Source organism: Vespula vulgaris, chromosome 9 (genome assembly GCF_905475345.1).
Source record: "Vespula vulgaris chromosome 9, iyVesVulg1.1, whole genome shotgun sequence".
In the NCBI taxonomy this organism is placed as follows: domain Eukaryota; kingdom Metazoa; phylum Arthropoda; class Insecta; order Hymenoptera; family Vespidae; genus Vespula; species Vespula vulgaris.
In genome coordinates, this window is record NC_066594.1 from 6,277,212 (window position 1) to 6,291,083 (window position 13,872).

Consider the following 13,872-nt stretch of genomic DNA (forward strand, 5'->3'; position numbering starts at 1 on the left):
TTTTCATCATCTCATACGTTCGCATGAAAAATATTCGAGCAGCTTGCTTAAATTATTATGTAGTTTCTCGTATTATTATTATTATTATTATTATTATTATTATTATTATTATTATTATTATTATTATTATTATTATTATTAATATTTTTATTGTTATTGTTATCCACGTAAACGATTCAGATTTTGATCGTCGTTATACATGCTCGTGCATTAGACGTATGACGTAGAAAATGAAGAAGAGAAGGAATGATAGAAGGAAAAAAAGGAAAATAAAAAAAAAAGAAAAAACAAAAGGATAGAGAAATAGAGATAGTATATAGATAAAAGAAGAGAAATGACAATAGAGAGGAGGCACGCGAGTCGACATATGCTTGCGAGGTTTTTTTGTTCTTCTGCATGCGTTCGTTCGTACATGCTGTTTTATATATATATATATATATATATATATATATATATATATTTATTTATATATCAATGCATCGTACGACATAAAAAGGCAGAACGAGGAACGCATAAGGCACGCACCTTGGCAGAGCGTCATTTATTATAGAAATTCTGATCGCTTGGCCCAGCTTAATCATATGAATGAATACCCTTCCCATCACCCCCCCCCAAAAAAAAAAAACAAACAAACAAACAAACACCTGATCTGATTGCCCTTGTTTGCTTCCATACAACATACATACATCGTTCACTTTAAACGCATACATCGATCAACCCTGACCCCAGATCATCAAGCTTCAGCGATCATCGATCCCAATATTTTCCTAAACATTAGAGAAAAAAAAAAGAATTACCCCAACCTTTTCTCTCTCTCTCTCTCTCTCTCTCTTTCTTTCTCCCCGATTGGATCTTCTAAAATCTTTCGTCAAACCTTACTATATCTATCATTTAAATATTACAGTTTCGAAGTCGAGTTACATCGGGAATCCAAGTCCTGCGCCGCCCAACGACGTAAGCTTCTACAGTGTGGAAATGGACAACGGCCGTTATATGGGATATGAGCCGAACTCGAGCCCGGCACCGACAATGGGCGATCCGGGCTCGGGCAATTATTACCCTACCATGCCAACCACGGGACACACGGGGCAACATGCGAGCGCTGGTGGAACGGGTACGTTGACGCGTACCAGAACTCTACCACGTCCTGTACCACCCCCGGATGTTACCGTGATGACGGCGGGTACCAAATCACTGATACCACCCTCCGTACCACCGCCACCGGCTACGTTTGCACGTGCGAACACCAACGGTGCACACAATCATGGTCACCCACTCTCAACGTTCACACCGACGCCGGCCTATTCCGACATTGACGGCCATCTTGTCTGAGGCTCACCGATATTCGGCCCAAGCTCGGTACGTGGTAAATACCGTGCCGTACCTAGGGACGAAACAAGTTTGCCCGTAACCGAGAGAAGCACGCGACTTTAGGCACGGGCCTAAGAAATAAATTTCGTAAAGAGGAACTTATCGTCTGAACCTATTAACGACGTTGATAACGAAACGTCGATTACATCGTTTATATCGAAGCAATGGATGATTACTACTACTACTACTACTACTACTACTATTACTACCACTACTACTACTACTACTACTACTACCACCTACTACTACACTACTACTACTATTACTACTACTACCTACTACTACTACTACTACTACTACTACCTACTACTACTATTACTACTACATTGCTTCTACTCGCGTGTTACTTTCCTACGTTTACTCGATAGTGCGCGATCGGACAAAGTTTTGCCTGCTACGGCAAAAAAATCGTTATTTGATAATGACAGGAATCATTTAATTGCAACTGATCGAGAAGTGCGGCATATTCATTTCGGTGGTTATTAATAAAAATATGTGGCTTACGTGTGTAAATAATGATGGTTGGTTGGGCGTAGGAAAACTTTTCGGATCGTGGAAACCCGAAAACGATTATTGTCTTCGAGTATCAATATGTTACAATATGACGAAGACAATTGTTCGTGATACTATTTGCGTGGACGATTAGATGTAGTTGCATTTGCATATCATAAAAATCGTTCGTGCTTTAATCGTCGATATCATCGAACTAGCCGGAGTCGTCGATCGTTACCGAGAAACTGGCATCCTGGACACTTTGTATGTGTGTATACGTGTGCGTGTGTGCTTGTACGTACGTATGTGTATGTGGTATGTTTATTTGCGTGTATGCGTGTGTTCGACATGCTAATATGGATTCTTTATCTTCTCCGAGTGTAGTGATAGAAGAAGAAAAAAAAATAATAAAAAAAGAAACTTACTCGATTCGATCTCGACGATCGCTTACGTCACAATCTAACGATCGTCGATATCGATCTTGAGTTTACTCATGAAAGAATTTTATAGTATATTTACGTTCGATGATGCAACGTAATCGGGAGAACTCTTTTTTTCTTTTTTCTTTTCTTTTTTTGCCTGGCTGGCTACTGTAAGAGAAAGGAAGGAAGGAAAGAAAAAAAGAAAAAAAGAAAGAGAAAGAAATTAGTTAAGGCGGCAACGTCATTTTCAAAATCGATCAATCGTGTATACGTAAACAAATCAAGGATAAAAAAAAATAGTTTTTCTTCATCGATTTTTGACGAAGATCGGCCTATTTTTTGCACGTATGGGTATCTTGAGACTCGTCATCTGAGATTCCCTAGCCCCCACCCCACCCCACCCCACCAACACCCCACCAACACCTCTGCCCACCCACATTCCTCTTTTTCTTCCGTTTTTTTTTTCTTTTTTCTTTTCTTTAGTATACGATTCTCTCGAAGAGAGATGTATCAATGCAAACACGAAGGAATAAAGAGAAAGTATCCGTTCGATTTTTTTCTATGGTATCACCATAGAAATTGATGTATCTTATTTTTTACGATCTGTCCGTTTATAGATATGTTTACGCGTATCTGTCAGAAAGAAAAAAGAAAATAGCTATCAAAGTCTATCGTTAAATCTAAAATCTGTTTATCGAAAATATTCTATAATTGAAATACATTGAAAATAATTAAGACTGATCGTAAAAACAGATCGAGATCTTTTTTTTTCATTTGAATGAAGTATACTATATTTATATCGAACTTGCATTATGATGTGTAATTGCTACGACGATACGCTTGTATGTATGTGTTTATGTATGTATATATATATGTATGTATACATACATAAATGCATGCATACTTGCATGGAAAAGCAAAAAAAAAAAGAAAGAAAAAAGAAAAAGAAAACATAGAAAAAAGCAAGAGAGCAATGAACTTAGAAGATTCGACTAATTAATTAAATACATAATAATCAACGATATTACATTTTTACATGGTTAGTTAATTTTAAATTACGTTCTTTTTATTTATTACCTTTGCACACATACATACACACAAACATATACATACACCCCCCACCCTTCGTCCCTTGACGATAAGTATGTACGTATGTAGCTAGTGAATTTCAATTTGCATAGGTATATATTATTTTATAGCTCTTTTAAGTTTTTATTATTATTATTATTATTATTATTATTATTATTATTATCATTATTATTATTATTATTATATCACACATCGCACCACATGTCTCTCATTAATTAGTTTACAATAGATTGAATTAATTATTAATTCAAAGTCGTTTTATAAGTAAGGAGAAACAGAACGGTCTTCACTGCCGATCCTGAAGTCAATATACAAAATATACATTATACATACATATTACCATAAATTATACATACATACATATGTATGTATATAAATAATTTCACGATTATCTCTCGACAGTATCTTGTAAATTATTTCGCTTTTTTATTTTTTCTATTAAACGAAACATGTAACTTTTGAAAAAGAAAAATATTTGATATCTGTCGTAATATGTATGTATGTTAAATACGTTGTAGATTCTATTAATATTATTATTAATATTATTATTAATATTATTATAATAATAATAATTATTATTATTATTATTGTTATTATTAGAACGACCACCATCGATCGTTCTCGTTCGATCGTCTCGCTTATCGAAAGCCAGAAAGGAAGAAATAACAGGGAGAAACAAAAAAAGAAAATAAAAAAAAAAAGAAAGGATAATAAAAAGGAAAAGTAACGATGAGTATAACGCTTTTGAAAGTGTTTCAAACGAGTAGGAGTGTTTTGCGTTGCTGACGCGTGTTTAACCGTGACCGAACTGCGAGAACGAGTCGTATTCCGAAGTAATACCATTTTAGGAGGAAGCAATTGCGATAGTAAAAGAAAAAAAGAAAAAAAAGGAAACGTTCGAATAAGATGGAAGAAGTAGTAGTCGAAAGAGAGATAGATATATGGATAGTAACATAGAGAGAGAGAGAGAGAGAGAGAGAGAGAGAGAGAGAGTGACGATCGAAAGCGCGTCGACGTTTTAAAAGGCATTTGAGAAATGGTGGCATTTGCCATGGGGAATACATATATGGAACGATGCCGGAGGATTTTATTGGACACAAAACGTTTCATAAATTTAGTGACTGTAAGAGGTTTACGCGGGCTTTCGAATCATAATCGCCGTTCCTCTGACTGCCTGTAACAGATAAAAGGCTGAATCCTCCCCTACCCACCTACCTACCTACCTATCTATCTAACAACCTACCCCTTTCTTGTTGCCCTCTTCACCGTTTCCCTTACTCAAGTTTCCCTCCCCACTTCAAGTCTCTTCCTCTTATACATTTAACCTCCTTTCCTATCACCCTTCCTCTATTTCCTACTCTCACCCTCACGGCCCTGGCTCACCCTCATTCCCACCCTCACTCACCCTCACCTACCCTCACCCACCACTCCCTTTAACTCGTGAAAATATTTTCTCGCATTTTGCTCTCGTCGATATAATAAAAACGAGTAGGGATAAAGAACAAAAGACGAAAATGGACCGGTGGGTGGTGGAGTGAGGTGGGAAAGGGGTAGTAAAATATGGATATGGCGTCGAGTGATGATCGTCTTCGACATAGTGATATCTTTGAAAAAAGACAATAGTGTAATAATGTTTATTTAGTTGGTATATGATAATGCGAGTTTAGTTTAAGTAATTATTGATTGATGAGAGAGGAAAAGGGAAAGGGGGAGGATGTGAGTGGAAAAGGAAGGAAATAAAGAAAAATAGAAAGAAAAAGAAGAATAGAGAGAGAACAAAAATGAAAGAAAATCGAACGATGGATAAAGTTTACTCTTTGTGTAATGATGATATATAGATATATATATATATGGCGATTTTTTATTTTTATTATTTTTTTTCTGAAAAGAAAAAAGCGAACGTTCCAATCCTCTATTATTGCGAATATATCGTACATATGTATGTATTATTAGCTCGCGTGTCGCGCGACTAAACTGTTTAATATAATATACATACATATATTAATATTATATCTATATTATATTTTTGCATTTATTTCGATTAAAATATTTGTTATTTGATCTTGTATGTAAATATAATGGGAATAATCCTTTATGATGTTTAAAAAACGCGCGCACGCACATGCACACGTACACAAACACATACATACATACATACACATACAGGTACCTGCACAAATATATGCAGATACACGTACACAGATAGACAGACAGACAGATGGACAAAAGAGATACACAAGCAGATAATACTCAAAACGTAATTCAAAATGGATCATATGAGGGTCTCATTATACCTAGGCTGTAATGATGGTACGATATACATACATACATAAATAGGTCATAATGTGATAGGTTACGCGTATATTAGAATGAAAATAAACGAGGGAAAAATAAATGGAAAAATAAAGAAAAAGAAGAAAAAAAGAGAGAAATAAAAGAATATTCGGATTATATTGGATAAAATTAAAGACAAAGCGCGTTTTCCCGTTCATGTTGAAACCCTAAGATGAAAAAAGAGAGAGAGAGAAACAGACAGATAGAGAAAAAGAGAGAGAGAGAGAGAGAGAGAGAGGGAGAGAGAGAGAAAGAGAAAGAAAGAAAGAGTAGTCGATATACATATATTTTTGAGAGATAAAAAAAAAGAAAAAAAAAACAAAGAAAAAAGAAGACAAGAGAGGAGGAGCGATAAAAAACTCAATACGTTTGGCCTATTATAAGAGTATTATAAATTCATGCAACGCACAATGAATAATCGATGGTAAAGTACTCAATGAAATGAAATACAAACAGAAACGATATTTTTTCCTTTCTTTTTCTTTTTTTTTTTGTTCTTTTTTCTTTTCGAGTTTACTTTTCTTTCACAATAATTTTCTCCTGAAAAAAAAAAAAAAAAAAAAAAGAAAGAAAGAAAAAAAGAGAGAAATGAATTAATGCGAGTAACACCTTATTGAAAAACGTGACCTCATTTTTTTTCATCGTTAACGCGTTGTAAACGTTCGAGAGAAAAAGAAATAAAAAGGTTCGTGTATTATACGCACGCTACGATTGTATTACGAAACACGAAATGAAAATGAAAAGGAAAATTTATTTCGAAAAAATCTTTTTCTGTTCCTTTGATTTCGTTCGTGTGCGCGATGATGTCATTGAATTGTCATTGAAAATCGTACAATCGCGAGGGAAAAGAATTTGCGAAGTAATTATTTCTTTTCATTTAAATGTGTAAGAGAAAAGAAAGAAAAAGAATAATAATTCGAAGGAAGAATTCATTTCATAAAAGAAAAACGAGAGTTTAATTATTTTTATTTTACGAAACGCGCGTTATTATTACAAATATACATACATACATACATACATACATACATACATTCATAACATATATGTGTATATATATATGGAGTTACTTTACACAACGAGCTCTTGTGCGTTCCATGTTAAAAAATCGTTTGAAAGTTTAACAAAAATAATGTTTCCGTATATGTAGCGTATTGCGCATTGTTATATTTACATGCAACGCGGTTAATTTGTTAACGTTAAATTCTACAAGCTTTGAAAAGAGGAGAGAAAGAAGAAGAGAAAAAAGAAACGAACAAAAAAAAAAATAAAACAAAAAGTGAGAGAAAAGAAAAGAAAAAAAATGTGTGTTGTTGAACGTATGCGCTGTATGCGATAGAAGAGCCGTCGAATATCGGCTTAGACTGATGATATTAAAAAAATTCTCACACGTATTGCGCTCAATTAGAGAGAGAGAGAGAGAGAGAGAGAGAGAGAGAGAGAGAGAGAGAGAGAGAGAGAGAGAGAGAGAGAATATGTTTGTGCATGTAATTAAAAGGTTCTATTTACATATACATGTTTTATATTTGTAATTAAACGAAGCGACGAGAGAAAGAGAGAAAGAGAAAAAGAGAAAGAGAAAGGGAGAGAGGAAAAAAAAAAGGAATAATCATCTATACTTAAAACGTATTACCTGAAGAGTTATTAGACTATGTAATCTCCAAAGTATTTGCTCATCAAAGTGCTAGGCATGTTAGACGGACCGTTAATTCGTCCAAAATGGTACCTTGGAGATGGACATACCCACCATCTAACACGTATATTATGTGTATGTATATATATATATGCGATATGTGTATATATATATATGTGTGTACACATATATACGATATTTGATATTTTACATAATAATAATAATAATAATAATTCGTAATTTTGTTGATTAATCTAAGACATAGTCAATCCTAATTATACAATCATCGAGATAACGCGGAAGGATAAGGTAAATAAATTGATCGTGTTTTAACATTTGTATATATTGTACATAGCGCTTAGATAGTTATGAAAATAAAATATGTAAACATAATGAATTATATCAAAAATAATGACAGAAGAAGGAGAAGGATGATGGAGGAGAGAATGAAAGAGGAATGATTCGCGCGAACGTGATTATCTGTATTATTTGATAAAAGCATTACATTTATTATATATAAGATAACCCGTTGACTTGGAGTAGAAAAAAAGAAAAAAAGAAAATAAATAAAACATATACGTATATACATGTATACATGCATACATACATACATACATACATACGTACATACATACATACATACATATATGCATACGTATATGAATATTTATTAAGAAGATACAGAAAAACGAAGATTCAATCGAATCTTTTATTTTTTGTTTTCGATTTATCAATCTATTTATACAACCTACTTCTTTTTCTATCACTTTAACGAACGAACGCGAAAACAATTTTTCTTTACCGATAAAAACGTTCGCTCGAGTATAACGACAGGAAAAAGAAAAACAAGAAAGCAAGAAAGAAAGAAAGAAAGAAAGAAAGATAGATAGAAAGAAAGAAAGAAAGAAATCAAGAGCTTTTGTAATAGGTAAATGTTCGTATCAATTTTTTATTATTCCTTTTTATTATTCCTATCTCGCCGTGGTTTGAGCGAACGGTAGAGGAGAATATTTGCTGTTTTTCGAATTTAACAAGCGCTCGAGGTGTGTTTGTGTACATGCTGTGAATCTAAGGAAGAAGAAAAAAGGCAAAGAAAAAGGAAAAAAAAAGTACGAAGACGAAGACGAAGAAAACGAGGATAAAGACGAAGAGTTAAAGAAAGATAAAAAGAAGAAAAGAAAAAGAAAAGATAATTAACTGAATGATATCGTAAATATTCGATCGATGTATCTAATCGTTCGAAGAAACTATCCGTTCCAAATTAACATTGCCAATAAATCTTTACCGCATCAAAGCTTATTCGTAAACGACACACACACACACACACACACACACACACACACACAAAGAGACAAGAGCATACAGACAAAGAGAAACACGTGCACATATACATACAGGACACATACGTGGCTAGTATTTCTTTTTTAAATTAAAAAATAAAAAAAAAAGACTTAAATATAGAAAGTAATCGTAGCTCGTACTTATCTATACATATATGTGTACATATATGTATGTATAATTTGAACAATTACTATACTAACTTGATAAAACGATAATGTTTATTGTTGTACGAGCACGAAAATGAAACTATCGAAGATTGTGAGAAACTTTTTTGTATTATCATTAATCGTACCTTGTGACAAAACGCACGTACACAAAAGCACATAATTACATACACATTTATACAGACAAATTCATAAACGAATATACATACAAAAACAGGCATCATAATATATGTTTGCTTCCGTTCATGTGCCAACTATAATTGATGTTTTTGATGTTCAATATACATGCATACAAGATGTAAAAGAAGCCTCTTCAATCGGACACCATTTATGGTGTCGGTCTATCGTTAATATATCGTCAAACTGGCACGTAAATGTGCAATATTAAAAGCGATTAAATAAAGAGACTCAAAGAAACGGGAGGGGGTGGGGTTTAAGATATAATAAGGGATGATGTGTAAAATATATTACTTAAGAAAACAATCATTATACCGTTTTTAAAAGAGTGCCGCTTCTTACTACGGCATATTCGACAAAAAAAAAAAGAAAGAAAGAAAGAAAGGAAGGAAGAGAACAAAACGAAAAAGAAAGCCCATCGATCGAAAAAAAAAAGAAAAAAAAGATGACGACGGAGATGGGAAAGATAAAAATAAAGATAAAAATAAAAATAAAGAAGAAGATGAAGTAAATGATTATGATTATGATTATGATTACGATGATGATGATGATGATGATGATGATGATGATGATGATGATGATGATGATGATGATGATAATGATGACGATGACAATGATAATGATGATAATGATAATGATGATGATGATGATGATGATGATGATGAAAAAAAATGAAACGATGTAAAATAATTAAAATATATTCACACGATTGGTATATATTAATTAATTGTACATAATACATAGTATTTTTACATTCTAATTCTAAATTACATTTCCAATTCTAAATGGTATACATACATATTATTCTACATATGAGCTCCGCTTGTCCTCTATGTATTTGTTAAAGATTTGTTTTAAAAGAAGAAGAAGGAGAAGAAGAAGAAGAAGAAGAAGAAGAAAAGAGAAAGAAGAAGAAAAAGAAGAAGAAGCAAGTAAAAGTAAAAGAAAAAGAAAATAACGACCGTTTTCGGTTATCTTCTCTCTCTTTGCGAGACAATTTTACTATACGAAAACCAAGAAAAAAAAAAAGAAAACAAACAAACAAAAACAAAACAAAATAGAAATATAAAAAAGGGGAATGGAATGCATTTACAGGTATGCAATTGCATACGATAAAATAGCCGATACATTTTAACGATCTTTATGTCCACATCTTACACCTCGAACCCCCCCATTAATCCATTAACAATCGACCCTATTGTGTGCCGTATTCACTGCACTCGCACAAGATTAAATAAACACACGCCTTGTGCCTTCATCGCACCATATTGTTAGAACTTCTTATATATAAATAATATGTAAGAAATTATTCCGTGTATATGCTGGACTTTTTATCGTACTATACTCGCGACTATACGTCGCGGGCGTACGCGTTTTTCTTTTTCTATCTTTTTATTTCTTTTTTTATTTTTTTTCTCACATCATTATTGTAAAAAAAAAAAAAGAGAGAGAAAAAAGAAAGAAATTTATTTCGCGATTACACAAACGAAAAATCACATTCCAATTGACGATAACGTTATCCTGTTGTTGTTTTTTTCTTTTCTTTTTTTTTTGATCTCTTTTTTTTGTATTCTTATCAAACATCTTTCGAGATTGAACCCATAGAATCAATCTTGATGGTTTGTCTTTTCTTTTTTTTTTATTTTTCTTTTTTTTTTTGTTTTTATTTTAATTCAAACCCGAAAAGCATAAAACCGTAACAATGAAACAAGCGTTCCGTTGAAATCATTCGCTAAAACGTTCGTATACTCTGTAAAAAAAAATAAAATAAAATAAAATAAAATAAAATAAAATAAAAAGACGAAAGAGCATGATGATTTTAATGAGAGATCGCGATTACGTTTGATAAAAATCCTCATACGCGTATATACATACATATGTATACATAAGGACAGAGCGAAGCTCAAAACACTAGTCCTTAATTTAAAACCAAAGTAAAAGAAAAGAAAGAAAGAAAGAAAAAAAAAATAAATAAAAATGAACATTGTGTAGCATTTAAGAAGAAATCTCCCCCCCCAATTAACTTACATACACACCTGTGTGTCTATTACAGACATAATTATAATTAATAAATCAATCATTGTAATTAGATAAACGACTAACCGATAAGCGAATAGGTAACGAAAACAAGATAAGAACACTCCTTTAATATGTATTATTTTGACGTATTTTAGTTGATTTTTCACTATCCGATTAAGATTTTACCTAGGAATTTTCGTCACATGTTAGATACGATAATTCTGCGTCTGTACATTGTTTTTCTATTGCAACAATTAAAAGTGATTGTCAACTTATACATGATTGCCTTTTCCCTTTCATCCCATATATATGTACATATATGTATGTAAATATGATATATATATATATATATATATATATATATATATATATATATATATATTTCGATAAATCGAACAATTAACAAAGTCCAAATCAACATTAATTTCGAATTACATTGAAATCTTGTATTTCTATTCGCAAAAAATAAAAAGAAAAGTACAAAAGATATAGATCACATATTTCATAGATCCAGTTTGATTCAATTCACCTTATCTTTCACCTATCTTTTCAAACGACGAATTTCTATCGTGAATACGATACGTGGCAGAATCTTTTGCGATGAATTGAAAAAAACTAAAACGCGAGTTAAATAAATAATGTATAATATATTTTGGAAAATATTGAACGGAATAAAAAAGAAATGGAAAAAAGAAAAATAAAGAATAAAAACGATCAAGAACGTTTCGTAAAATAGAAAATAAAAAAACAAAAAAAGAAAAAAAAGAAAAAGAAATACGAAAAAATAAAAAGAACATTTTTAGAAGCTCTAATATAATGAAAAATAAGTAGAAATAAAAGAATACAAAATTAAATTAAATGAAGGAATTATGACAAGAGAATAAAATATATATATATATATATGTGTGTGTGTGTGTGTATATAAGTATATACATAAAATCGTAAAAATTGTTAGGAACTCATCGTTAACCTTGCCTTTATCTCCTACGTATCGACCGCGATATAAATATGCATGGAATGTGCAAACGATAGAATATAATCACGACGGCCATATTCGAGTTTGTCAATTTTTACGCAACATTTTTTTTCCAATCATTGTATCAACGTGTGGTGATACTGTTCGAGATGTTCAAGGTCAACGTACCGTTACGTAGTACACATATATATATGTCATGAACGTCACTAGATTCATCGAACGTGAGAGCAACGATAACGAATCAAAATAAAGACAAAAAGAAAAAAAAAACAAATTAACGAATCATATATTAATGAAAAAAAAAAAAGTTTCAAAACGATTGCAAATGATTATTATTTAACCAACTTCCTCGGTCGTAATTCACTCGCAGGAAGTACAAAATGCGACCGCGTACATCCTCGAGGTACGAATAATCACCGGAAAACCAGAACGTGCCGTTATCGCGTCTTTCGCATCTTGATTGAGTCCCATAAAATCAAATACGAAACGCGTCCTTTGCTCGTCTCACTTTTCATCCTCTATCTACATAAATACATAATATCAGCGTTTCTCAACGTACAAGTTGTATGGTCTAATAATTAAAATTTCAATTTTTAATCTGATCCGAAGTGATAGTCCCTGATCGTCTTACGTTCGAACGTAGATCGATGTTTAATTTTTTTTTAATAATTTTCTCAAAAAAAAATTCTCGTCTCGATTTAGTGATAACGAGACAATAACGAATGTATATATATATTTTTTTTAATAATAAATACGCGATATTATTTAATGCAATTAATTGAAATAACAATCGATCGAGATTAAGAAGATAAATTAAAAAATGCGGACATAACCACAACGTACGATGAATCAATAAACGATATTGTTAGTGATAATGATATTACAATAAGATTGAATAAAAATATATATCTATGTACGTATATATATATATATATATATATATATATATATCACAAAAATTTATAAATTTAATTCTTCGTATGATGGAAAAGTGTCTTGGAGTGCACAAAAAAGAAAAAAGAAAAAGACAAAAAAAGTGAAAAAGGGCGCGAATTTTTCACGAACTAACCTAGTCTACCAACGTAACGTTTAGTCGTTTAGACGAAAGAAAGAAGAAAAGAAGAAAAAAAGAGAAGAAATAAAAAAATATATTAGAAAAATGTATGTTAAAGGACGAGATAAAGGAAAACAGGTTACTACTTACTTTCGTTGCATCATTGCGAGCTACGACGGAAACCACCTATATATATATATGTATATATGTATGTATGTCTCTCTTTCTCTCTCTCTCTCTCTCTCTCTCTCTCTCTCTCTCTCTCTCTCTGTTTATATGAAAGCCGCCATGACCAAATTTGGCGCGGTCTCGATCGCGCGCCATTCGTTTTAAAAGAGCATCGAATGTTTTACTTTCTTTCTTTCGGTCTTCCGTGCGAGTATCTTTTTCTCGATCCCTCGATCTCGTCGCGATCTTTTTTTCAAGTCGTAGAAAGAAAAAAAGAAAAAAGAAATATTTTCGTTGAACTTATCTTCTATTAAAAAAGAAAAAAAAAAAAGAAAAATAATCGACGTCATAAACGATAAATTAGTTTTCATTGTTCCATAGATTTTCTTTCTTTCTTTCTTTTTTTTTTTTTTTTGTTCTTTTTATACATATCTCTATCGTGTGGAATCGGCCACACGTACGTTTTCACGTTGTTGTTGCAAATGATTTTACAACACGTGCGCGCATACTGTTATTCTCTTTTCTTCGAGGTTCCAGACGAAAATTGTTTATTTGAATTAGCTATTTGTACGTTCACAGTGAAGTAGGACGATGTTACGATACCTATAGATTTTTTTCCATTTTTTCCTCTTACG

The 13,872-nt window shown here is 32.1% G+C and overlaps 1 protein-coding gene across 6 annotated transcripts in view; it reads left to right on the plus strand.

Moving 5' to 3' along the window:
• Positions 1 to 11,316, plus strand: part of LOC127066102 (nephrin) — a 381,314-nt gene extending 369,998 nt beyond the window's left edge. For 4 of the 6 annotated variants that reach the window (XM_050999416.1, XM_050999414.1, XM_050999415.1 and 1 more), the window contains one exon: positions 905 to 11,316. In XM_050999416.1, coding sequence (XP_050855373.1) covers positions 905 to 1,332 — 428 coding nt within the window. In that variant the 3' untranslated portion in view covers positions 1,333 to 11,316. The remainder of the gene's footprint in view (positions 1 to 904) is intronic. The other 2 variants (XM_050999418.1, XM_050999422.1) reach the window with 2 other exon arrangements.
• Positions 11,317 to 13,872: the final 2,556 nt, after the last annotated feature.